The sequence below is a fragment of the Malaya genurostris genome, chromosome 1 (genome assembly GCF_030247185.1).
Source record: "Malaya genurostris strain Urasoe2022 chromosome 1, Malgen_1.1, whole genome shotgun sequence".
NCBI lineage: Eukaryota > Metazoa > Arthropoda > Insecta > Diptera > Culicidae > Malaya > Malaya genurostris.
The window spans coordinates 29,623,209-29,649,031 of record NC_080570.1 but is presented as its reverse complement, the minus strand read 5'-3'; the positions used below and the strand labels follow the sequence as shown (position 1 = coordinate 29,649,031).

General features: G+C 40.2%; 1 protein-coding gene across 3 annotated transcripts in view; it reads left to right on the top strand.

The window, feature by feature from the left end:
- Positions 1 to 25,823, top strand: part of LOC131435780 (nuclear receptor coactivator 6) — a 126,189-nt gene that overhangs the window by 88,593 nt on the left and 11,773 nt on the right. For 2 of the 3 annotated variants that reach the window (XM_058603992.1, XM_058603976.1), the window contains exons 3-7: positions 11,019 to 11,185; positions 11,263 to 11,490; positions 11,553 to 12,056; positions 12,131 to 18,975; positions 19,085 to 19,322. In XM_058603992.1, the coding sequence (XP_058459975.1) occupies positions 11,019 to 11,185; positions 11,263 to 11,490; positions 11,553 to 12,056; positions 12,131 to 18,975; positions 19,085 to 19,322 (7,982 nt within the window). Of the gene's footprint in view, positions 1 to 10,708; positions 10,844 to 11,018; positions 11,186 to 11,262; positions 11,491 to 11,552; positions 12,057 to 12,130; positions 18,976 to 19,084; positions 19,323 to 25,823 lie in introns of all 3 variants that reach the window. The other variant, XM_058603984.1, reaches the window with a different exon arrangement.

The window sequence follows — 25,823 nt, the reverse complement described above, 5'->3', positions numbered from 1 at the left end:
AAAGAAAAAAATAAACAAACTCGCATGGATGCGTAGTGCGACCCGAGACAATTTTCAGAGCGAAATTACGCGATTGGAGTCCGATCTAGAGCGACCTCAGGTTGCTAAAACAAACACATCAAAAGTAGTTTGGGCGACTCTGGGTCAGCTCTCGAGCTGCTCTGATCAATAAACGAAAACGGTATTAGTTGTTATCAACAACAGCACATCGAATGGATGCTTTTGCTGGATAATAACTTTGCAGAATATGATTGCAAAAGAAATATCATGTAACTTGTTTAATAAAATTATGAAAAACTCTTAGGAGCCTTCATGTTTTTGAGTGGGCTAATAATTGCCCTAATTTTATCATAATGTCTCAGTAATGTGATCTTGAGACAATATTTGCGTTGTAATCTTGATATTGATTTCAACAGGATTCACAAAATTTAAAAAGCTGTCGACTTTGACCTTGTTTACCGTTTGCAATGATTTCCGTCTTTGAGAGCTGAAATAGGTTCCTGAGAGGTTGTGAAAAACCTTAGAAAGGTTTAGAAGATGGCTTGATTTGTTCAGTGAATGTTCAACAGTTCAACGAGTTATATCTCCTCAAAAAGTGAGTGAATTGGAGTTCTTTATTTAAGAATGATAGTTCTCTGTATAGAAATTTAAGTAATCGAATTCTTTGAGGATTTTCGTAATGTTTGCTGGTGTGAGTAATCTGGTAGAAGTTACACACATTCGTGACCTTTGATAACGTATAGAAAGAGAATGATTGTTGGTAGAAATACATGCAAAAAGTGCGGTAAAATGTCATTTTCAATCGAATAATATAAGATGAAAATGAAATTTATGACCGCCGACCGTCAGCATATCCCTACTGATTCATTTGACCTTTGCTGCCATTTTCAAGTGAAGCTCCCAGGATTCATCGTCAGTTGAATTGTCGTACCTAGTCATTTGATGTTTTCCTGGTCAGTTTCAAGTGCCAAGTAGTCTAGCTGCTTCATTGTCTTCGCTGTTGGTAGTGAGCAAGTGCGAATGAATAGAATTAAGTAAAGCATTAAAAATGAAAACTAAAGGAGGAAACTATTAATTTATGTGTATTTTCTAATTGATATTTCAGCTATCTAATTTGTCTTTCATCTATTCTGCCCATACTTGCATATCAGTCCTATATGGAAAATCGGCATGTCGAGAAAAAGACGATTAAAATTTTATTTTCGAATTTTTTGATTTATTGTGCTACCTAATGCTAAATTATGGTATTATTACATGAAATATCGGTAACACACCTTTGCTATTCCAATATTGGGGGGTATTGTCTTGAACCAATTCGAATGTTTACGTAAACCTCATTTGAAGGCCGCTCTCTCACTATTGAAAGAGATATTTTGTTACTTCAAGAAATCAACTGACGGTGGTAAAACTGAGCTTCGATTGCAAGAGAAACGAGTGAAGAACTGAATGCTGCCCGTTCGGGCCGTCAGCAAACATAGTGTGTGTCAGAGAATGAAGTTTACTGCAGTAGAGAGATCGTCAATGTGTTCCACATTCAGTTTCAATTGAATTAAATGAAGTTTTACTGCACTGCTCGCTTTTATTGAATCTGTAATCTGTATCTCTCATATTATTTTCGAAGAAACATACAAAGTTTCAGAAGAACGAAATCAAAATGGTTAAAACCGAGATAAAACAAATGATAAATGAAAAAAGAAGAACGAAAGAACGGTTCAACAGAACTAATTCTTTCGGTAGAACTATCAAGTTTTGAGCGATTCTTTGTAATGAACGGTTTTGCCCATCTCTAGAATTCTCCTAAGAGTTTGAGTCCTAAGAGACTTAAGAACAACAGATTTTCCAGATAGCCTAAATAAGACTTATTCAGTGGTAGTCTTATGAAGGACTGAATAGTTCGGAAAATCGATTCAGCCATCTCTGAAAAAATTGATCGCATGTTGCATAGATACATACACAATTTCAGATCTTGACGAACTGATTCGAATGGTATATGACACTCAGCCCTCCGGGCCTTGGTTCCAAAATCGGTTTTCACAGTGATTGCATAACTTATCTATATGAGAAAGCCAAGAAAGACTTCTCGCCATTGTTATGTGCACTTGGCATAATGAATTGTTCCTATTTCCAAATCGAGATACCCAAAAAATACTTCACTTCTCAACTATCGATGTTCTTTTGGATATGATATTTCTAGAAATATTCAAAAAAATACTGAACATAGGCGATTTGAGCCGGGTTTTTTTGTCTCGGGAAAACCGGGAAATTGAAATCGGCAATTCATTTGCCAACCTGAGTTGTGTAATAATGCCTTTCTCTAATCAATCATACTCTCATATATAATACTGTGGTATTCTTCAAAAGAATTTTCTTCGATTCTTAAAAGAATAACCGAAATTGGTTTGTTTGACCGTCTACTGATAAAAACTATCAATTGGAGAAGATTTTCCATATGGGAAAATCGGTTCAGCCAAGAGAAAAGTTAGTGCAAAAAAAAACGTTATATACACACATACGCACATACACACACAGACATTTTGCGTCCTCGACAAACTGAGTCGAATGGTATATGACACTCGGCCCTCCGGGCCTCGGTTCAAAAGTCGGTTTTCACAGTGATTGCATAACCTATCTATATGAGAAAGGCAAAAAGCAAATACACTCAGGTCTTTTTTTATGCGGTTTTTTATGCGACTTTTTTGGGCGAATTTTTAGAGTTAGGCCGTTTTTTTTCTGCGAAGTTTCAGAGTTATGCAGATTTTTTTAAATGCGAAGTTTCAGAGTTATGCGGTTTTTTATGCGATACGTAAACTCGCATAAAAAAAGACTTCAGTGTATTAAAATCAAACAGTAGGCGAGAGTGCTCGGTTACCGGCACCCTTTTTTAAAGCTTTTAACTTCTGACTAAGTTCACATTATCCGAACATATATGCATCAATGGAAAGCTAAGGTCCCTAGCTAACAACTGATTAAAAAATTAAGTTGATTCATTTGATTGGAAAAACTTTATTATCGATTTAGTAAAAGGATAAATTTTGGCCATTTCAAAAAAGGTGTTCGGTTACCGGCACCCCAAGAAATTTCGCTGAAAATGGAAAAACATAAGTAAAGAGTGCAATTATTCAAAGAAAATACGGAATCTATTCTTTTCGGAGGCGTTTTGGACAAAAAGTCTTCATTGTCTGATGGTGACTTCACCTTGGCTCTCTTGGCCAATAATTTGGATGGTGGCGCCTTTTTTTTTTTTTTAAATAGCTATTTATTGGAATATGAGTTAAAATTAAATTATTAAGATTTAAATTGGGTGTTCAGCCACAAGTGGTGACTTTTCAGCCCTATTATATATATGATTTGGTTATTACCATGAGGACATTATTTGCTTCCGCAATTCTGAGATTTTTGTGTAGGGAAAATTCTAAACCTACTTGTATTGTGTAATGGGGAATAGGAACTTATATACTAACTTACTAACTAATACAGAGAGCGAATCGATTCAATTGAAGATTGCATCGATTTTTGTCGGAATTTGCTTATAATATTATGTGACATTACATCTAATGGTTCTATATTTGTGAGTCTGTGTAACTCATTTGTACTAAACCAGGGAGGACGCTTCAAAATCATTTTCAGAATTTTATTCTGAATCCTTTGAAGCGTTTTCTTCCTGGTGGAACAACAACTTGACCAAATTGGTACCGCATAAAGCATGGCTGGTCTGAAAATTTGTTTATAAATTAACAATTTGTTTTTTAGACAGAGCTTAGAATTTCTGTTTATAAGAGGATATAAACATTTAATATATTTATTACACTTTGCCTGGATTCCTTCAATGTGATCCTTGAAAGTGAGTTTTTGTCATACGTTAAACCTAAGTATTTAGCTTGATCAGACCATGTCAATTCCAAGCCATTCAATTTGAGAATGTGATTATTGTTTGGTTTAAGAAAAGAAGCTCTTGGTTTATGAGGAAAGATAATTAATTGCGTTTTTGCTGCATTTGGTTTAATTTTCCATTTTGACAGATAATCACTGAAAATATTTAAACTTCTTTGTAGGCGACTGCAGATCACTCTTAGATTTCTACCCGTGGCTAACAGACTTGTGTCGTCACAGAATAGCGATTTCTGACCACCAACGGGTAGATTTGGAAGATCAGAAGTGAAAATATTTGGAAGATTTGGAAGATCAGAAGTGAAAAGATTGGAGCTACGCTCGAACCCTGCGGAACACCGGCTCGTACGGGTAGCAATTCAGATTTACAATTCTGATAGCTAACCTGAAGAGTACGATCAGTTAAATAATTTTGAATCATTTTGATCAAATAAATAGGAAACTGGAAATCAGACATTTTTGCTATTAAACCTTTGTGCCAAACACTGTCGAATGCTTTTTCTATGTCTAGAAGAGCAACTCCAGTGGATAACCCAGAAGATTTATTTGTTTTTATCATGTTCGTTACTCTGACAAGTTGATGAGTAGTTGAATGTTCATGACGAAATCCAAACTGCTCTGGTAAAAAAATTGAATTCTCATTTATATGAGTCATCACTCTCAACAAGATAATTTTTTCAAAAAGTTTACTGATAGAAGAAAGTAAGCTAATTGGTCGATAACTTGATGTTTCTGCTGGGTTTTTATCAGGTTTGAGGATAGGAATTACTTTAGCGTTTTTCCATCTTTTTGGGAAGTAAGCTAATGAAAAACACTTGTTGAAAATTTTAACCAGGAGTCTCAAGGCAACATCGGGAAGATTTTTAATAAGAATATTAAAAATTCCATCATTACCAGGAGCCTTCATGTTTTTAAGTTTTCTAATAATTGAATTAATTTCATCAAAATTCGTCTCAATAATGTCATCGTGTGATAACACTTGGGTTGAAATATGATCATATTTTAGTGAGACTTCATTTTCAATAGGACTCACAACGTTCAAATTAAAATTGTGGACACTCTCGAACTGCTGAGCAAGTTTTTGAGCTTTTTCGCCATTTGTAAGAAGTATTTGATTTCCTTCCTTGAGAGCAGGAATTGGTTTCTGAGGTTTCTTAAGAACCTTAGAAAGTTTCCAGAAGGGTTTAGAATATGGTTTAATTTGTTCAACTTCTTTAGCAAAATTTTCATTTCGCAAAAGAGTAAATCTATGTTTAATTTCTTTTTGTAAATCCTTAACTATATTTTTCATAGCAGGATCACGAGAACGTTGATATTGTCGTCGACGAACATTCTTCAACCGAATGAGCAGTTGAAGATTGTCATCGATGATAGGAGAATTTAATTTAGTTTGAGCTTTGGGAACTGAAAGATTTCTAGCTTCGATAATATAATGATTCAAATTATCAATTGCTGTGTCGATGTCCGCAGAATTTTCTAAAATAGTTTCATGATCCACATGATTTTCAATGTGAGATTGTAATCCAACCAATTAGCTCTATGATAGTTGAAAATAGAACTAATTGGATTAATTATAGCTTCGTTGGAAAGTCTGAATGTTACTGGAAGATGATCTGAGTCAAAGTCAGCATGTGTAATCGGTTCACTACAAATGTGACTTTGATCTGTTAGAACCAGATCAATTGTAGACGGGATTTTCACGGAAGAGAAACAAGTCGGATTACTGGGATGAAGAACTGTGAAGTAACCAGCTGAGAGTTGATTATGAAGTATTTTACCATTACTGTTATTTTGCCTACAATTCCACTGGACATGCTTAGCATTTAAGTCCCCTATTACGAAAAATTTCGATCGATATCTTGTAAGTTTTTGCAAATCGCCTTTAAAGAAATTTAATTGTTCGCCGGTGCATTGGAATGGCAAATATGCTCCAGCGATAAAATAAATTCCATGAATGGTTTCAACTTCGATTCCCAAGCTTTCAATAACTTTAGTATTGAAAGAAGGTAAAATTCGATGTTTAATTTGCCGTTGGACAAAAATGGCAACTCCACCACCCATTCCAGTAAATCTGTCAAATCGATGAACCACATAATGTGGATTACTTTTCAATTTGACATTTGGTTTAAGAACAGTTTCTGTCACAATGGCAATATGGATTTTGTGAACTTCGAGAAAATTATAAAATTCATCTTCACTCGATTTCAAAGATCGAGCATTCCAATTTAAAATATTCAAATATTTATTTAACATCACTGTTAAATTTTAAATTCATTATAATATTATTTGCAAATTGCCATCCGATTTGAAATGCTTCAAAAAGAGATGAAGTCGAATTCATTTGGATGATCATTTGAAAAAGTTGATCTTGTAGGTAGATCATTTTATTTTCAGTTATATCGCCTAAATCGACTTCATTTGAAGAAGCGAATGGCATTGATGGAATATTTGTAGGTAGACTGCCATTAGAAGAAGATGATTTGGCCGGTCTACCTATTAATAAATTGTTTTCGTTAGAAGAAGAACTGCAAGGCAAATAGGTGATAGATTTCTACCTAATATACCAGCATAACTGACATTAGAAGAAGATGATGACGAGGTCGATCTACCTGTCAATAAATTGTTTTCGTTAGAAGACGAATTGGCAGGCGTACCTGTTTTTTGTTTCAAATTTGAAGAAATCAGTGCCTTAGAAGAATTAGGCGTGGCATTTGTAACGGTTTTTTGATTTTCAGGTATGTTCTGTAAATTTAAGGTTGGATTTATGATTTCCATTGCAATTTGAACATGAAAATTTATCAGTGGTTTCATTCATTGGACAAACGTCTTTCGAATGCGATTTACCACAATTCAAACACCGTATATCCATATGACAATTTTTGGTTCCATGACCGAAGCCTTGGCAACGACGACATTGCGTTAAGTTTGCAATACGATTATGCCGTTTATAATGTTCCCAATGAATTTTAATGTGGGAAATGAAACGTACTTTTTCTAAAGTTTTCAAATTGTTTACATCACTTCGATTGAAGTGTATTAGGTAAAGTTCATGGGAAATTACAGAGCGTGGTTTAGAAGTACCATTCGCTCTTTTTTTCATAAGTATTACTTGGGAAGGGGCAAAACCAAGCAATTCTTTTAGTTCATTTTTAATTTCATCAATACTTTGATCATTTGATAATCCTTTCAAGACAGCCTTAAAGGGTCTGTCTGATTTTATATCATATGAATAAAATTTATGAAGTTTCTCGGACAAATATCGAATAAGACGTTCGTAATCTTCCAATCCATCCACCAAGACTCGACATTCTCCTCTTCGTCCGATTTGAAATGAGACTTTTACTTCCGGGAGAAAAGTAGAAAGCTCAGTACGGAATGCTTTGAAGTCGGAAATCATCACCGTCACTGGTGGCATAGATTGATGTTTCTTCCCAGAACGACAAGCGTCCATTTTGGGAATTTTTGAAGAATTTTCTTCTATGTCGCTACAATCGGATTCAGGAAGAATCTCGTAAATATTGTTAGACGGCATAGGATCAGCGGAAGGGAAATCCGTCCGTTGTCTTTTATTTTTACATTCAGATTCTATAATATCGTGAATGTTATTAGAAAAATGTTGAATAACGGATTGTGATTTATTCCGTATTGAATTATTTTTAGCCTTAGGCTTGTTGCCTTTCCGGTTGGACGCAGGCATTTTTGAAATGAATGAAATTTTAAATTAAATTAACTAGGCTAAATTAGTCTTCGATTAGACTCCTAGTTAGCCTTAAAAAAGGCTGATTAATTTCTTAGTCACTCTAATATCACTCTTTGTATCACTTAGTCACTCTAATATCACTCTTTGTATCACTTAGTCACTTAGTTAGTGATTCAGGTAGTCTTGAAAAAGACTGAAGCCTTGAATCAATGAAACTCTAGGTAGCCAGAAAAAAATTCCAGGAGCCAAGAGCTATACGCGTGCGGTGCGAACGACTGTTCAACACCGACTGGATGGTGGCGCCTTTGGTGTTGATTTGGCCGGTCTTCCACCGGCTTCGCGGCATTTAATACGTTACTGCAGTCAAATTTATTGGCTTTGATATTGACGATTTGTTTGGAGTCGCCATGACTAACAGAACCAGAAAACCTAAGTTTTTACTTATATGACCTTTGCCTAGTCTCTTGGTCGTCAAATGATGAGACAACTAAGTCCTCACTCATGCCTCCCCGAGCGTCTATGATGACATTTGATCAATAGAACGGCGTCGACTGGGTGCTATCGCCTTCTGCGTTAGTAGCAGAATGAGAGGGTGCGAAATGGCTTGTAGGTTGAAGCCCATCCTAAAGTGCAGTGTTTATCATAGTATATTACAACATATAATTCTGTTGTTTATTACATCATGTATTATTATTATTATTATTATTATTATTGTTATTATTATTATTATTATTATTATTATTATTATTATTATTATTATTATTATTAGAAGAGCGTAACTTACACTGCGACATTAACTGTTATATTGTATCATAGCATATAATTTCACATATTATCGGCTTACACTATTTTATGTTATTATATACTATGTTGTATGGTATTATACTGCATTGCATTATATCATATTATATGGTATTATATTATAATATATTATATTATATTGTATTCTATTATATTATGTTATATTGTATTGCATTATGTTGTATTATATTATATTATATTATATTATATTATATTATTTTATATTATATTATAGGGTTTATTATGAGTAGTACTACGTACCTCTGCGCAAAATATAAATTTGTTTTCCTTATAAGTTATCATTTTTAAAGTAAATTTTAACTAAAGATCAAGGTCATCACAAGGTGAGCTTGGTCCTCACTGGTTCCTGTTGTGTTTTATTCATTCTATTATTTATTATATAATTCATTGTACTATATTATGTTGTTTTTTTTATTATTTTCATTATTATATTTATTGTTAGTATTATTAATTTGTCATCAATAATAATAACATATATTATTTTTATAGATGTGGATATTATTATTCTTATTAGAAGAGAAATATTCTACTTCCTGCAGTACTGCGAAGATAGAAGAGCATAACTGACACTCTACAGTAACTGTTATTTTATATATTGATTTATAATATATTATATTGTATGACATTGTATTATATTATATTAAATTAAAATATATTTTACTATATTATGTTATATTATATTATTTTGTAGTATATAAGTATTATTATTATTATTATTATTATTATTATTATTAGTATTATTATTATTATTATTATTATTATTATTATTATTATTATTATTATTATTATTATTATTAGTATTATTATTATTATTATTATTATTATTATTATTATTATTATTATTATTATTAGTATTATTATTATTATTATTATTATTATTATTATTATTATTATTATTATTATTATTATTATTATTATTATTATTATTATTATTATTATTACTATTATTATTATTATTATTTTTATTACTATTATTATTATTATTACTATTGTTACCATTATTATAATCTTTATCATTATCAGCTACATTTTCATTTCCATACTAAACATTTCACTTTACACATATATTATTAAATTGTATCATATTATATTACGTCATATTTTGTGGTATTATATTATATTACATTGTACTATATTATACTATATTATGGTACAATGTTTGGTATTGTTTTATATAGTATTGTAATGCATTTTTTAATACACAATTATAAGTGTATTATATTGCATTGTGATGTATTTCATTTTTATATTTTATGCATAATAATATTTTATTATATTCAGTGTCGTAGAGTGACCAAACTATATTATAATATATTATGGTATATTTTACTATATTATGTCACATAACATTATGATACTATTATATTCATCATAAAATATTATAGTAGACTATAATACACTGTACCATACGATTTTGCACCGTTTTATACTATATTGTGTTTTATTGTATTATACTGCCGGAAATTATATTAAAGTGTATTATGTTACATTATATAATACTATGCTCAAGTACATTGTAAGGGAAGAGGGATGGGAGTGCATCAGGGTATCTTACAAGTGAATGACTGGATGAAGGAGTGAAATGTCAACCCGATTCACAGGGGAAAGCTGTGTGTTTTCCCCAGAAGGTCTGAAATGAGTAAGACGCACCCTTCTAACAAACAAACCATCAGGCAGGTTTAAGCTGGTACAGCGAATTCTTTTATTATATGGCCGGATGTTATTGCTGGAAGGCGCCGGGTCCTCAAAGTCCATTTTGGCCTTCTTAACAGCAGTAATATGAAAGTTATCTGATAATCAAATTCGGATCTACTGTAAGTCTACCTGCATCCACTGGTAATGCCTTGAACTGATGGTGGCTTCACACATACATACATACATACATATGACCTTTGCCTAGTCTCATCAACACAAAAAAATTCAGAGTAAACGTGTTTTTCTAAAGAAGCACACACGCATAAACAAAAATAACGAAAAATGATGGAAAATGTTAGCAGGAATGTGCTCGACTGACATTTATATTTTGTTATTTGGGCAAAACATATTTTAATATGACGTTTCTGAATATGAAATAACGCGAAACCGAACGCCCTTAGTGCACAATATTTTGACGTTGTTCTGTTGAAAGTTCTCTCATTGGGGAAACAAATAAACTGCTACACAAGTGGTGAGAGTGCAGTGCACAACCACAGGTCGCAGCCACTTGTGACTTGTGAATTGAGACAGTCTTAAAACGCTCCCAAGTAACTGTTGTCAATATTATGTTTTATATCATGAAGTTTTGCTTTTTGCACACAGTCCATGCAGCGAGGCTTTGTTGAAGTGATTTTTAACTATGTTATAAATGTGTGTAATCAAAAACAATGAAAAATGTTCGGTGATAAATGCAAATAAATCGTAAAATCTCGTAGAGTTGATATAAAATGATATTTGGTAAGAAGTTATGAAATTCCATTTCTCTTCAACTAAATTACTGCCGTTCCAAGTATAATTGTCCGATATACATAGGAAATCAAAGAGGACATGAGACAATTATGCGTAGAACGGCAGAATAGGTTCAAGGCAAAACGCACGGTGACTAACGCAAATCTTCTCACTATTTCCGCAGGTATTCTGTCTCCTCCGGGTCCATTTCTAACGCCAAGTCCATCGCCATCGATACCAGCAAGCCCACGGCTACAGCCTTCGCCGTCACAGTCACCGTTCCAACAGCAACAGCCACAGGAAGTACTGCTGGTAACAAATAGTAGCATCGGCCACGTGACTCCGGAGCAGGTTAGTGTTGAATTTCTAACCTCAAAAAATAAAAACCAGGGAATAATTTGATTGAAAATTTTAATTCCACCTTACAGGATCGAAAAATTGGAATTACCAACCGACGGCAGTCGTTCAATCAGCAACCTCAACAACAGCAACAGCAGCAGCAGCTTAACAATAACAGTCCCAATGCAGGTACGGTGGTATACCGTCCGAGTCCGACACAATCACCGGCCGGAGCTGCAACCTACAGCATTACGACTTTGCCGGGAAATGAGTTCAACACAACACTAGTAGGCTCAAACAATATATCGCTCAATAAGGTATTGAAATGTAGCATCTCAGTCAATCAGAATCCCGTTGAAATAATTGATTTCGCTTTCAGAAGGGTCGTAAATCTTCAACGGCAACAGTAATTCACCAGCCGCAGTTGCTTCCACAACAACAACAACAACAACAACAACATCAGCAACAATCGCAACAGCAGCATACGTTTATCCAGTCACATGTAACACAAGGACATGGGACAACCATTGGTCCTCCTCCTGCATGCAGCCCGAAAGCGGCGAAAAAAGCACTGCAGCAACATATCCATCAGCATCAGCAACAGCAACAACATCAACATCTCCACCAACAGCAGCAACATCAAGCACAAACGGTGTCCTTCGTTGGGAGCCCGATCGCCAGTCCCAGCCCGATTGCAAGTCCAAACGGAGGACAAATTCTGGTCACCAGTGGTAATCACGGTAGCTTGGGTGGCAGTATTATCGTGGGCAGTGCTGCGGGACATCCGGCCGTCGGTAGTGCCACCGGGCATGCGGGTGCAGGGGCGTCCGTCACTGGATCAGCCCAGCTAAGGCCACCTACGCCGCAACCTATCATTCAGCAAGTACGAGCAAGTTCAACCTTTGAAAGTAAAATACGATTTTTAAATTTTCTGTGTTTTTCTCTTTCTCTCTTCAGTATCCCGTAATGAGCGCCGGCAATCAAATAGTGCAAATTTTTCAAGGTTCTCAATTTATCACGCAACATCCGGCTGTTTCGCAGCACCAGCACCAGCAGCCACAAACTTCTTCTATCCAGGGACAACATCAGCAGCATCAGTTGCAAAACCGACAAACGATCATATCGCATTCACCCCAACCCCAGCATCTGAACCATCAAACACTGCAAACAACGCACCCGACAAACAACCACCAGCCGCAGCACCAGTACATTCAACAGATCGTGACGTCGTCTCCGTCCTCTGGTTCCGCGTCATCGTCGCCCGTGTCGGTGTCGGTTTCGGGAAGTACAACGTTCATCACTGGCCACGGCGGTGGTCAGAAGCACCAGAAGGGTCCACAACAAATCTTGCCAAAACCAGTAACTCCTTCGGTTTCTCCATCGCCCGGTTCTGCCCACCAGAGCCCGCAGCAACAAATTCAAGTTAGTTTTAATCCTACCTCTCTCAGTTACACCGGAAGTAAGACCGTGATGAGCCAGCCGAAAACTTCGATAGCGACGGTAATGAATCACGTGCCGGCCCAACTGCATGTAACCCAGACGGCCGCCGGTGGACAGTATTTAACGCAATCAGCCCCGCACCAAGCTCAACAGTCCCATTCTGGGGCACCCCAGCAACCTCAACTGGTGGCAACACCACAAACAACGCCCACCGGTGCATCGACGGGAGCAACTACGGCTTCCCAGAATGGTGGTTCAATTATTCTGCCGGCGGGGAACCTGAATGCACAACCCTTACTGCTGAATCAGATGCCCGTGATTGTGCAGCAAAACACCCCACAAGGCGTACAGCTGATATTGCGACCTCCAACGCCGCAACTTGCTGCACCGAGTTTGGTAATTCATAACTCCCGACAACAGCTTCAGCAACCACAGCCACAGCAAGTTCTGCGGATATTGAATACCAACGGTGCGATGCAGCTGGCGGCTGCACCCACTTTCATCGTATCTTCTCAGGGTAACTTGGTACAGCAGAACATACCGGGGCTGAAAACTAACCAAGGAGTTCCGCTAACCCAACTGCAGGGATTGTCGGGTCAACGGCAGCCGCAGCAGTTGGCGGCTGCAATAAACCAACACTTGCTCAGTCAGGGAGTAGCCCAGCTACAGAACCTACAGTTGAATGGGAATCTGACCCAAATTCAAGTGCCAAATGGATTGAACGGCCAATTGTTGACCTCGTTACCGGCCCAATTCCAGCAGGGTTTCAGTTTACAGAATCAAAACATCAACCTAAATCAGCTCGGTAGTGCAAATTTTTCCCAACTAGCAGCGGCGGCCGCTGCCAGTGGAGCTACTTTCACTTCTCCTCCTCCCCCAACCCCGGCCGGACAAGGCTCGAATCAGCCGAGTGAAATTGTTATGACGGGTCATCAAAATATCCAATTTGCTGCATCGCAGCCAAGCGGAACCATAACGGCCACGACGAGCGTACCGCCGCAACAACATACGCCGCAAGGACAATTGATCACGAACGCCCTGCCGGACGGGCAGCTACAGACCTCGGCGCAAATTATTCCGCCTGTATCCCAGCAAGACTCGAATCGCCAATCGGCACCGATTATTACGACTCAAATTTCGTCACAACATCAACAGCAGCAGCAGCAGCAGCAGCAGCAACAGTATTTCAGTAGTAATACTTTAGCGCAGCAGCAGCAACAGCAGCAGGGTCCAATGCAGCAGCACATACAACATCATATACAACAACAACAGCAACATCATCAGGTGCACCAAAAACTAGACATTGAAAAGCCGAAAAAGGAACGGAAGAGTAAAAAGAAAAAGACAACACAGCCTCCGATAGCGACTGCTGCTCCTATTATAGTGACACCAAGTGTACCAGTGACCAGCCAAGCTGCAATGGCCGGCAGTGGTCATCCGACGATCTCATCAACTCCGATAGCATACGCAGCAGCAGAACCGATGTCCTCACCACCGACGTCCCCGACGTTCGTCAATACCCACACGTCCACCGGAAAGCTAGATCTGGCTAATCTTATGAAAATATCGGGCATTGGCATCGAGGATGACGATTTCATGGACGCAGATGATCAGCCGGCTTCACTGCCTCCGCCACCGTTGGTGCAGGCAACGACTGCCCAAACACCATCCGAATACGCTAACATTGTGATACAAAACGAATCCGTTCCCAAGGAGTTAATGTCACCTCCGCCGGCACCGGCACCACCGCCAGCACCACCGGCAGCAGCATCAGCAGCAGCAGCATCGGCAGCAGCAACCACCGACATTATGATTACCATTCCTGCCAGTGCCGCTGGTTCTAATCTTGACTTTCCCTATACGATCTCAATTCCAACGACCGGACTGGATGGGCAGGATGCTCAAGTCAAGACTACGATATCGAATGAAACTCCAAAACCACCTGGCCATACTCCTCATGCTACGCTTCCTTCTTCTGTTCAACAGCAGCAGCAGCAGCACCACCACCACAACCAAGAACCTCCACCTTTCATGATCACGATTGACCCATCCGGGGATCCGAACTCGGGTCAACCATACACGATTTCAATTCCTCGACTATCCAGTGGTGGTGGTGGTGGTACGACGGACGATACGACGAAGGTAGTCAGTATTGCAACGGTGGCACCAACTCAGACCGTTTCAACTGTGACCAGCAACACGGCACCGATCACTACTCCGCAGAACACCATTTGCGTGAACAGTTTGATGAATAATGTCCTGAGCACCCAGATGACCCCAACACTGCAGAGTCAAATCAATGAAATTCAGAATCAACTAATCCAGGCTGCCGCTTCGTCAGCACCTCCGGCTTCATCGTCGACTGTTCTAAGTCAACACTACACAACCGTGAGCCAACCGATGCTAACAACGGCAACCAGTTTCAGTTCGCCCATCGTGACATCAGCTTTGCCTTCGCCGGTGACCACTTCGATGGTGATATCGCCGTGTAAAACGACGGTCACACCGACCAAGAAGAAATCCGGCGGCAGTAAGAAAAATGGCAAAAAGATCGCCGATAAAACACTGGACACCATCAATGCAAACGTTCCGACGCAAATCGGTAATATTCAGATTTCACAAATCGACGGCACGACGGTTAACAACAACAAAACTACGAAAAGCATGATCAACAATCAAATTCAGATCACTCCGATCCTGGAGAACAAAACTCCCGCGCAGCAGTTTCAAGCTGCTCCCATGTCACACGCTTCCGTGCCGGTGAATCCTCCCTTGTCGGTTCAATTGCATCCACAGGCTGTTCCGATGATGGTCAATCAACAACAACAACAACAACAACAGCAACAGCAGCAACCACAACCTCATCTTACAAGCCAGCCAGTCATCCAACCGACACTAGTACAACAACCACCGCCTCAAATAGCTCAACCACCACCACCACAACCGCAGGTACCATCCGCTCAGGGTATCCTGTCGCAGTTGACCGGTGCGTTGAGTTTGTCGTTGGGTGAGAATGGACATCTGATCCTGAAGCACGATGTCAACAGTCCCCAGGACAGTCAATCGCAAATGATCCTACAAGCAATACTTTCCGGTGCCCTGGGAAACGTAAGTTTGGTAAATGAACCGTCGAAATCGTCACCACCAGCGGTACCGATGAATCATCAACCACCACCACAACAACAACAACAACAACAAGCGCCAGTGATTCAGCAAACTCCCAAATCGGTAGCCACCGTTAGTGGTCAGATACAGCATAAGAATATAATCGTTACCAGTTCACAGCATCAGCCAACTCCAACGGGGCACGTTATGCCAACATTTAGTTCCCAACCTAGTCACACGATGGCACCAACCGGTTCGATGCAAATCGTACACCAGACAGCACCCCAAATGGTTCAACAGCAACAGCAACAGCAGCAACAACAACAACAACAACAACAACACCAACAACAACAGCAGCTTATTGGTCATACACACACGGGTGGGGTAGTTCAAAGTCTGAAGGATGTTCGAAAACAACACGAAACTCCAGTGGAGTCTCATCAATTTCAGCATCAGCACCAACCGGCCGCTCCTCAACAACAGACGGTGGTCATCAATTCGAATGCACCGAAATTTGTGGAGCTCCCGAAAGTGGCACCCAACCAGCAACTGTTCTCGCTGAACACACTGACCAATCAAATCACTCAACTAAGTCCGGGTCAAACGACGGCAGCCCTGGGGCCGATGGAACGACTGTTGATCGTACCGACGGGGATCAATGCTCAACAGCTAGCCCAATGTATGCTACAAGGTCAGATTCATTTCAACAATGTTGGCCAAGTGACGCAATCTAGTGAACAGAAACCACCACCACCACAAACGTTGCCCCCACCTCAACCACAACCACAGTCGCAGCAGCAGCCATCTCAGCAAATGTCACAGTTTCAGCAACAGCAGCAGCATCAACATCAGGTTGTTATTCAAAACAATCAACATTTTAAACCCATGCCAGTGATAAGCAACAAGGCAATCAACCCGGTAAAACCGGAGAAACCAAAGCGGAGTCGGGCGAAGAAAGCCGACAAACAACCACCGAAAACGCCAAGTCTTGTGAAGGTAAATCCCGTGGGTAGTGGACTTCCCCAGAACGTTATACTTCAGCCGGGGCAACACGCTCAACCAATCCTAGCCGAAGACGGTACCAAAATTGGTACCAAAATCGTTGGCACCGTAAATCCAAACAATTTTGTGTCTAATCCACCACCACCACCGGTTGCACAAGTTCAACCGCAGCAGCAGCAGCAGCAGCAGCAACAACAACCACAGCAACATATACATATCGGCGGTAATAAAACGATGATCACAAAAACAGTCTCGGGAACAATGAACCCTGTCAGTGGAACAACCCAGTGCAATAATCTTATTGTGAATAACGTTAGCAACACAGTGGTCAACAGTGCAACAACTACTCGATACGACAACAGTAGCAATCTTAGTATCCACAACAACAACAACAACAACAGTAGCATCAGCAGCAGCAGCAGCAGCAGCAGCAACAGCAACAGTAGCGGTAGTAGTAATGTAAATGTGTGTGTTCAGCCTCATAACGTTATCAGTGGTAGTAGTAGTAGCAGTAGCAGTAGTAGTATAAGCACTAACAGTAATAAAAAGGGGAAAATGGGTCACGCTTCGCAGCTTCCTTCATCGCAGCCCCATCTGAATCAAATGCCACCATTGGTAAGTGTCAATTCCGGTGGAGCACCCATAACCGGTACCAACGTCGGTACACCGAGTGTGGTTCCACGGGTGCAAACTATTCAGCTAACACCCCAGAAGCAGCAACTGCTGAAAAACGTGCAACATCAAATCCAGCAACTTTCCGCAAAACTACAGAACAAAAATCTACTAGCCACGCTTACCATTCCGGCGGACTTTGATCCCACGAATCCAATCTTCAACAAACCACTGCCCGTACTAACCAACATTCAGAACATGTCCGATCCGGACATCACTCAAGCACTGCAGCGACTCTTCATCGAGCAGCAGAAAATTTTGGCCACGGGAAAAATCATTCCAACGATACCAGCCGGACACGCACTGGCAGTAGCTGCGGCAAATGTGCCGCCACCTCCTCCACCGGCACCCATCTCCGGAACGACACCCGGAGGTGCTATCATAAGCAGCGAGTTGAAACCGCAGCAAGCCATCGTATCCCCCATAACCGTAACGCCAACTTCGGCGAACGCAGCGATCTACCAGGGCGGGGCCAACATGCAAACGATTCCTTCGCCAATACAAATCAACTCGCCTCAGGTAGTCAAACAGGATATCATGATTCCGGCGTCATCTGCTTCGAACTGTGCGAACTCGATTGTGACCAGCTCCTCAATGTCCATTACTATAACCAATAGTATGCCAGCACAACACACGAAGGGAGCTCAAACGAAACTGTGCGCGACACCAGCGACTTCAATAATTCCGATTAGTTCTGCACTTCCATCGAACACAACCGTGACGTGTACGCAACCGGTCCCGACAGTCGGTGGTGGTCAGAGCATTATTAAAATCAACGCGAAACAATCAACGCAACTTCAACCCCAACCATCGCAGCATCAGATAATTTTGAACAATAAAAACATCACCCTAACGAGTGCTCAAAACAGCAGCAGCAACAGCGGCAGCATCCCCATGCCGTCGTTGGTTCCTACCCAACCTCAGCAACCACATTCGATGAGTGTGACCAAAATCGAGCTTCCCCCAACACCTCCGCCGTCTCTGTTAGCAGTCACACAGCAACACCGTTCCAACACACCGATTCCTCCTCCACTGGTGCCTACATCAATGTCAATCTCTCAGCCAGGCAAATCCTACACCGGCCAATCGATCGTCATCGTAAGTGGATCCCAAGCGATCCTCACCAATTCCCTTCCGCAAAATGTTTCCGGAACGGGAAATCTGACAGCTAAACCCTCGGTGATTGCGGCGACTTCCTCCTCCTCCGGTAGTAGCCTTGTTCAAGCCAACACTTCCCTGCACATTCAGCTGCAGCAACCTCCACAACCGATGACCAACGTACCGCCACCGTTAGTTACGATGGCACCGGCAACCGTTCCATCACCGGCCACAATCATTTCGACCAACGCGTGCATATCAAATTCAATGTTGGCAGCTGCCGCGGTTGTCCCGCCATCAACATCCACCAACAACGGCAATTTACCCGCTGCGATCGCATCGATTCCGTGCAGTAGCAGCAGCGCACCCGTTCTGGTATCCTCAACCGTTAGCGCTCCAGTACCACCGCCGACACCGACGCCATCGATTGTAACCACCACCATCCCGGGTAGCACCAAACCGGTCGTGGTGCCCCGTTCAAGTTTGTGAGTGTGATATTGAGCAAATGGATAGTGCGATGCGTTGGCTGGCGCATGCCAATCGGTAATGAAGGAAACTAACGTTGGTTTTTTTTTCGATACTTCAACCTTTCAGATTCGAACGACAAATCTCGGTAGATCAAGATGCCTGTACCAGACCGGACACCGGTACGCCCTTCGGCAACAAGCAGGACGCGGTGAAACGACTGATCCGTTACCACTGTATGTACGAGGAACGCTGCGAGGAGAATGAGGCCGAGGAGGACGTGTTCGAGGAAGCGGCCGTCGAGTTTCCCGTCATCTACAAGAACATGCTGAACAAGTACCAGTATTTGCTCATGCAGGAATCGATGGTAAGTACGAGCTGGGATATCGACGAAGAAGCCGTTCATTTGACACGGAAAAAAATCATCCAAAAAATGTTCGAGAAGTTCACTGAAGATTGTTTGGGTACATTCCACTACTAGTATGAAACTATGGGTAGCTTGATCTCGAAGTGTTGCAGAGAAATCAACGAATAGCTTTGCTATTGCTTGATGGCAACGTAGAAGATTTTTCATTTCATTTTGTTTGTTACAAGCTTTCTCTGCTAGCTAACATATTTTTTATATGTTCTACCAACCTTTCGGAAGTTTCCCGCAATTCATTAGAACTCGAGCCAAGCAAACACATACTCAAAACACGTACACCGTTCTGAATTCCAGATTATAAAAATTCTTCCTTACTTACTATTCTACGGAAGAAGCCTCTCCGTATTGTGTCATGTATTTTCAAACATATCATCGCTCATTGTTTAAACTGAGGGCAACAACGCTAAAATTTTACAAAAGATGGCTTCTTCCGGCAGCCACCGACACAATGCATCTTTATCAGTATAAGACATTTCATTATTCCGTTCAGTATCAAACATGTTTGTGACCGGAAAACCGTTTTTGCGGGGAGTATTGTTTCATTACTTTTACATGAAGAAAAGTATCGCAGAAATTCATCGTATTTTAGTGAAAGAGTTCGATGGACATGCAGAAAAAGTAATATATAATTAGTTTAATGTTGCACATCCCGTCTCCGGAATATGACCGAACGAATTGTAGATTTCTAGGATACTCGTTCCTGAGCCGTCATTCTCCAATCGTTCTGTACTCCTGCTCGCATGCAACGAGTGCGAAGTCTACCCCGCAGTCGACGACCTCTCTCAGGTTCTCTGCTGGGCATTACGCAGGCCATTCACTCTTGCGGCATTCTCACTACATGTCCAGCCCACTGTAGTCTGCCGTGTTTTAGAAGCCTTCCAATGCCCGCATGTTTGTATACTTGGTACAGTTTGTAATTTATGCGCTTGCGCCAATCTCCCTTCTCTTATTTACCTCCGAGAATGCTCCTCTCAAAGACGCAGAGTACTCAAACATCAGCCTCGTGGCCGTTGAGGGCAACAGGTAGTATCAACGAGTTGTAAAGAGCGAGTTTTGTGAGTGTCTGCAAGCTACTGGACTTCATCTGGTTACGGAGTCTGTAGAAAACCCCTATTAGCAACTGCAACACACCTTTTTACCTCACGGTTAATACCATTATCGCATGTCACTAGTGTTCCTAGATATGTGGACTTGCCAACAGCCTCGTTTTCTACTAGGCACTATGTACTTTGTTTTGGCAGGGTTGATCGTCGATCCTATTATCGCAGTTTCTTTCTTGAAGAGCACAAAAGCCTCTTCCACAGCTCTACGATCCACACCAGTAATATCAATGTCCTTCGCAAAAACAAAGGAGCATTGATTGATGAATGGTTCCCTTTCTCTGCACACCGGATCTTCGTATCGCACCTTCGAGCGTTATTTGATGTTCAATAAAATTTGAGAGCGCGTCGCCCTGCTTCAATCCATCTAACGTCACGAAAGCATCGGATGTCGTTTCAACTATCTCGACGTTTGATTTGGATCCATCGAGCGTTGCACGAATCATGTTATTCGAAATAACCTGTATTATGCCGCCACAAAAATGTTTGCGTTGTATAGTGAACTGTTTATTGTCATTAATAGGAATGTTCCGAAAATAATTATTAGTTATGGCAATAGTCGGTGTAGCTAAACCGACCGTTATGCTAAGTGATGTGTATACCAAATAACTTTATACCAAATGATTGTCGACGAAATGGCCGGATACTCTGATGATCAAAACAAATTGGCTCAAGTGGTACGTTCCCTTGGTTATTTGGAGATTTGTGTCTTGCCATGGCTTCGCATAATTTTTCTCATGGGACGAGAAGGATAAAAGGAACATGGAAAGGAATTGAGCGAAACAGCACAAAACAAAAAGAAACAAATTGTCCTGCATCCCCGAAGGGATACTGAACGATCTACAGGTGCTAAAATAGATATTTAAGAAAACCGCCAGCCCCCGCGCTGATTTAGAGATTTTACAAAAACGACAGCATTCTGCAGTTACGAAAGAAGTAGAATGATTCGTAAAATTTATAAGCAGAAGTAAATTCGGTACCCCACAGAAGATGCCAAAAATTTACTCAATCCTTTTAGGGTCAATAAATTTCCTGATTGGTTATGTGAAACTCTCAGCTTTTTAAATTTCACTCCAATATAAAAGTTGAAATTTGAAATGTCTTTATACATCTAGGAAAAATATCAATTTTCATTCACGTATGCCTAATCCACAATTTGCTTGAAAGCACACATAATACTTAGCTTATTAGGTAAGGCAGATAGAAAAAATACTAGAAAAGTAAAAAAAGCGAAATATAAAAACTTGAGAACAACAAAAAATACATTGAACTAATCTGAATGTTATGAGACACAAATCAGAAGGTAGCCCGATTAAGTAGCACTCCACACATGCTGAGGCTATGCACGGACTGAGCGCTTCAATTTTCAGTCCCGATCCGAGTTGTGTTCCAATTCCGTACTAATCTAGCTTTCCCAAGTAACAATTCGAATATCTTCAGATTTTCTTTCTAATTTATAAGCGTGTTGTAAATGATTCAGCAATGACTATGGGCTAGCCGTTGCCTTTCAAGCAGCGTACCTGGGTTCGATCCCAACCTCGCACATAGGGTCATAAAGTTTTCAGTATTCCTGTATAATTTTTGACGCAACCAAACTGATTTATCAGGTATACCGCTTTTCTGTGAGCATTTTATTTTGTTAGGGATATGTTATGGATATTAATGTTGAATGGGAAAATTTAAAAAAAATGTTCAAAATATTGACTGTTGCCTTTATGCACTCCCGGAATTTATGGATAACACGCCAATCAAATTATTCATCTTTTGAAGCAAACCAATCAGACTCCCAACTTTCGACTTTTTCGTAGGAATCGAAATGGTGTCACATCCCATCGAAGAAAACAAATGATAGTCAGAAGGGGCCAAGTCTGGTGAATACGGCGGGTGGGATAGCATCTCACAACCGAGTGCCGAGTGTATGTGCATTGTCTTGTAACAAAATTACTTTTTCTGGCCCATTCTGGTCGTTTTTTAACCAATTCAGGGATCGAATTGATCATATGTTGTCTGTAGCGATTAGTATTAACAGTTTCACCCGGTTTTAGAAGCTCATGATATACAACATCTTTCTGATCCCACCAAATATAGTGCAGTGCCTTTTGCCGAATCGATCTGGTTTTGCAGTCGATGTTGATCGTTGTCCCGGATTAAACCATGATTTTTTCCATTTAGGATTCTTACAATAAATCAATTTTCCATCGCTAGTAACAATTCGATATAAAACTGATTTTCTTTCATGTCTTTGAAGCAAATCTTCACAAGTTAGCTGTTTATTTTAGCCCTATTTTAACCTTTTGATCATTCGCTAATTTCACAAGTATTTTTTGTTTGTTTTCCATCGGTCTCATTCAATTTATGTGGCACCCGTTTCCCACACTTTCGGATTTTTCTCATAGCTTTTGAACGGTTTTGTTTGTTGCACAACTGTCAACATCGCTGCCATTTGCCTAGAGTAGAAGTATTATCTTCATCCAAATTTTCTTCTTGTTTAGATTTTAGAGGTCTTAAACTTAAAATGATTGAATGGCCATCAGAGCCATCTGCGATTTTTTTTTAAAATCTCGTCTCGGGTACTGAAACGCGTCCCACGGAGCAGGTATCTTGTGTCCATCGAATAGGAAAAAGTCGCAGGGAGGCAAATCAGGTAAATTCAGTGGTTGCTGAATGGTATTCGTTTCGTTTTTAGCCAAAGGTTCACGGATAACGATGGCATTGTGTGAGTTGTTTGGCCACAAATCTGGTCTTTTTCGGCGAACAGTTCCACGCAAACGTCTCATAACTCCTCTGTCGTCTCTCTTATAGTCAATTTTCGGTCTACGGTCAACCATTCTTTGATTTTGTTGATGTTTTCATCGGTTTTCGATGGCCTATGGCCTACCGCTTCTCTCATAATCATTCACAGACTCACGACCACCGCTGAAACGTTCGTGTCACTGATAAACGACTGTTTTATTCAGACTATCGTTGCCAAAACACCTCTTCTAACATTTGCAATGTCGTCGCAAATTTTATTGCAAACTCGTTGTTGCAAATTTAGTTCCATTTTGAAACTTATACGAAATCGAGTATACGCACAATCGCGTAACTTTTACTAATGTCCCGGTATCAAGCTGAAAATTTGATAGAATATCAACGACAGATATGGCAACCTAATCGGGTGATTGAGAGCGCCACATGGTGGTGGTTCCGGGTGACTTTTATATCAAGGTAAAGCTTGCTTCAGATAGAATTAGAACAAAGACAATTGCCTGTATTTCAGTTATTTATTATTGAATGCAAGATCTTTTTTTATACAAATGTAGCGTTTTCTTCATACTTTTAAGAAAAAATGCGGATAAAATTATTCGTCACGGTTTCGAAGGAATTCTCGAATTTTTCCTGTAACACGGCTCATTAGACGGGGCAAACCTTTTTCGTACATCGTTTTAGCTATCTTATTCCACCAGGTCGTCATCTGATTGATGTCTTTGACAACCTTGCCCTTTGCCTTGAGTCTCCTTTTTCATGATTGCCCAGTATTTCTCAATAGGGCGGAACTGGGGGCAGTTGGGTGGGTTAAGGTTTTTCGGAACAAACTGAACCCCTTTCTCTGCATACCATTCTTGAACGACTTTGCTGTAATGACAGCTTGCCAAATCTGGCCAAAACATTACGGGATGGTCGACAAAAAAGGCCAAATTCGTTTTTTGAAACACTCTTTTTGTCTTATTTGTAACGAAAACTTTCGTTTTTTTTGCCTCAGCTACAAATGCCCTGCCAAATCATAAATGTTTTTGCAAATCCCCCCGAGCGGTTGCCAAGTAAAATTTTTGACTTGGGATTTGCCCGGAGTCAGCCTTGACATAGGTTTCATCGTCCATCAGAAGACACCCGTCGAACTTGGTCAGCACCTGGTCATATAACTGTTTCCGAGCACGAATTTTGACCACACTATTCTGTTTTATAGTCCGATTTGGCTGTTTGCTAGCTCGATACGACTTGATTCCTTCTCGAAGTCGAGTTCTCCTCACGGTACTATGGGCAGCACCGAATTTTCTGGCCAAATCACGTTCCGACATATTAGGATTCCTCTTAATCGTCTTCAAAATCTTACCACGCAGTTTCCGGTCGACAGTTCCACTCCGACGATTGGCTTGAGGCTTCGGAATCGTCGTCAATGTTTCCTTATACCGTTTGATAACGCGCCATACGGTATTTCTGGGCAATTTCAGCCGTTTAGCTAGACTAGATGCAGACTACAATGGATTTTTCAAATAACTGTGCACAATTTTTTCTCTTCTTTCGGCTTCCATGTTGATTGTTTACAAAGTACAGTCGATTTGCGGAATGTCAAAAATCATACGTGAAGCTGACAAAATTCCCGACACGTGGGCGCCAAGAACTTCCAAATCCGTCCACCAGGAGCGCCACAATATAAGCAAACGTTTGTTCCAAGCAAGCTTCAGTATAGCGGTAGGTTTATTTGGAATTTACAGTTCTATGCAAGATTTCTGATACGAGTATTCTTTAAAATTAGAAATGTCACTTGGGTTTCCCCCACCAATCTAATTTACATTCTATTCTCTTGCTAAGTGCCCCGGGATTAAAAAACTCTTCCTAATCCGCCTAGTAAGGTGATAGTGTCTCATTAAAAAATTTGTAAAATTCATTAGTATTGTGTGCTTATCAAATAACCTAATAGTAACTTTCAAACGAGTCTAAGCCTTTCAAATTCTGTTCTTTTATCTCCTAGAAATTGTGTTGCATTGAAAACCATAGGGATTTGTCGGTTAGGTCACATAACCCTTCCAAATTCGACGGACACTGTTAGTTTTTAAATGAGTTTATCGAAATTCGTCATTTTCGAAAAAATTCAGCCAATGAAAAATGTGCGGTTAGTCGGTTACGTCACTTATACCTATATATCTCCGAAACCGGAAGAGCGGGCCATTTATTCTTCGAGCTTGATCCACAATTTAATATTCAAACTTTCAAACGAATCTAGGTTTGTGTAAAATCGGTTCAGCCATCTCTGAGTAAATTGGGCGGCCAAAAAAAACACCGCGTTTTGTCGGTTACGTCATCTATACGATTATATTTCTGAAACCAGAAGGGTCAATTTGGTATTCGAACTTGATCAGTGGTCGAATAGTGACATTCAAACGGGTCTAAGCGGTTCAGCCATCTCTGAGAAAGTTCAGCGGTAAGAAATCTCGAAAGTGCACAGACGTTTTCCGATCTCATCATGTTGAATCGAATGTTAAAAAAAAAATGGTTCTCCGAGGCTCCGTTCGACAGTTGATTTTTTCTATCACCTTTCTATAGGGACAGGCAAACAGGAAATATATTTCATTTCACAATCTTT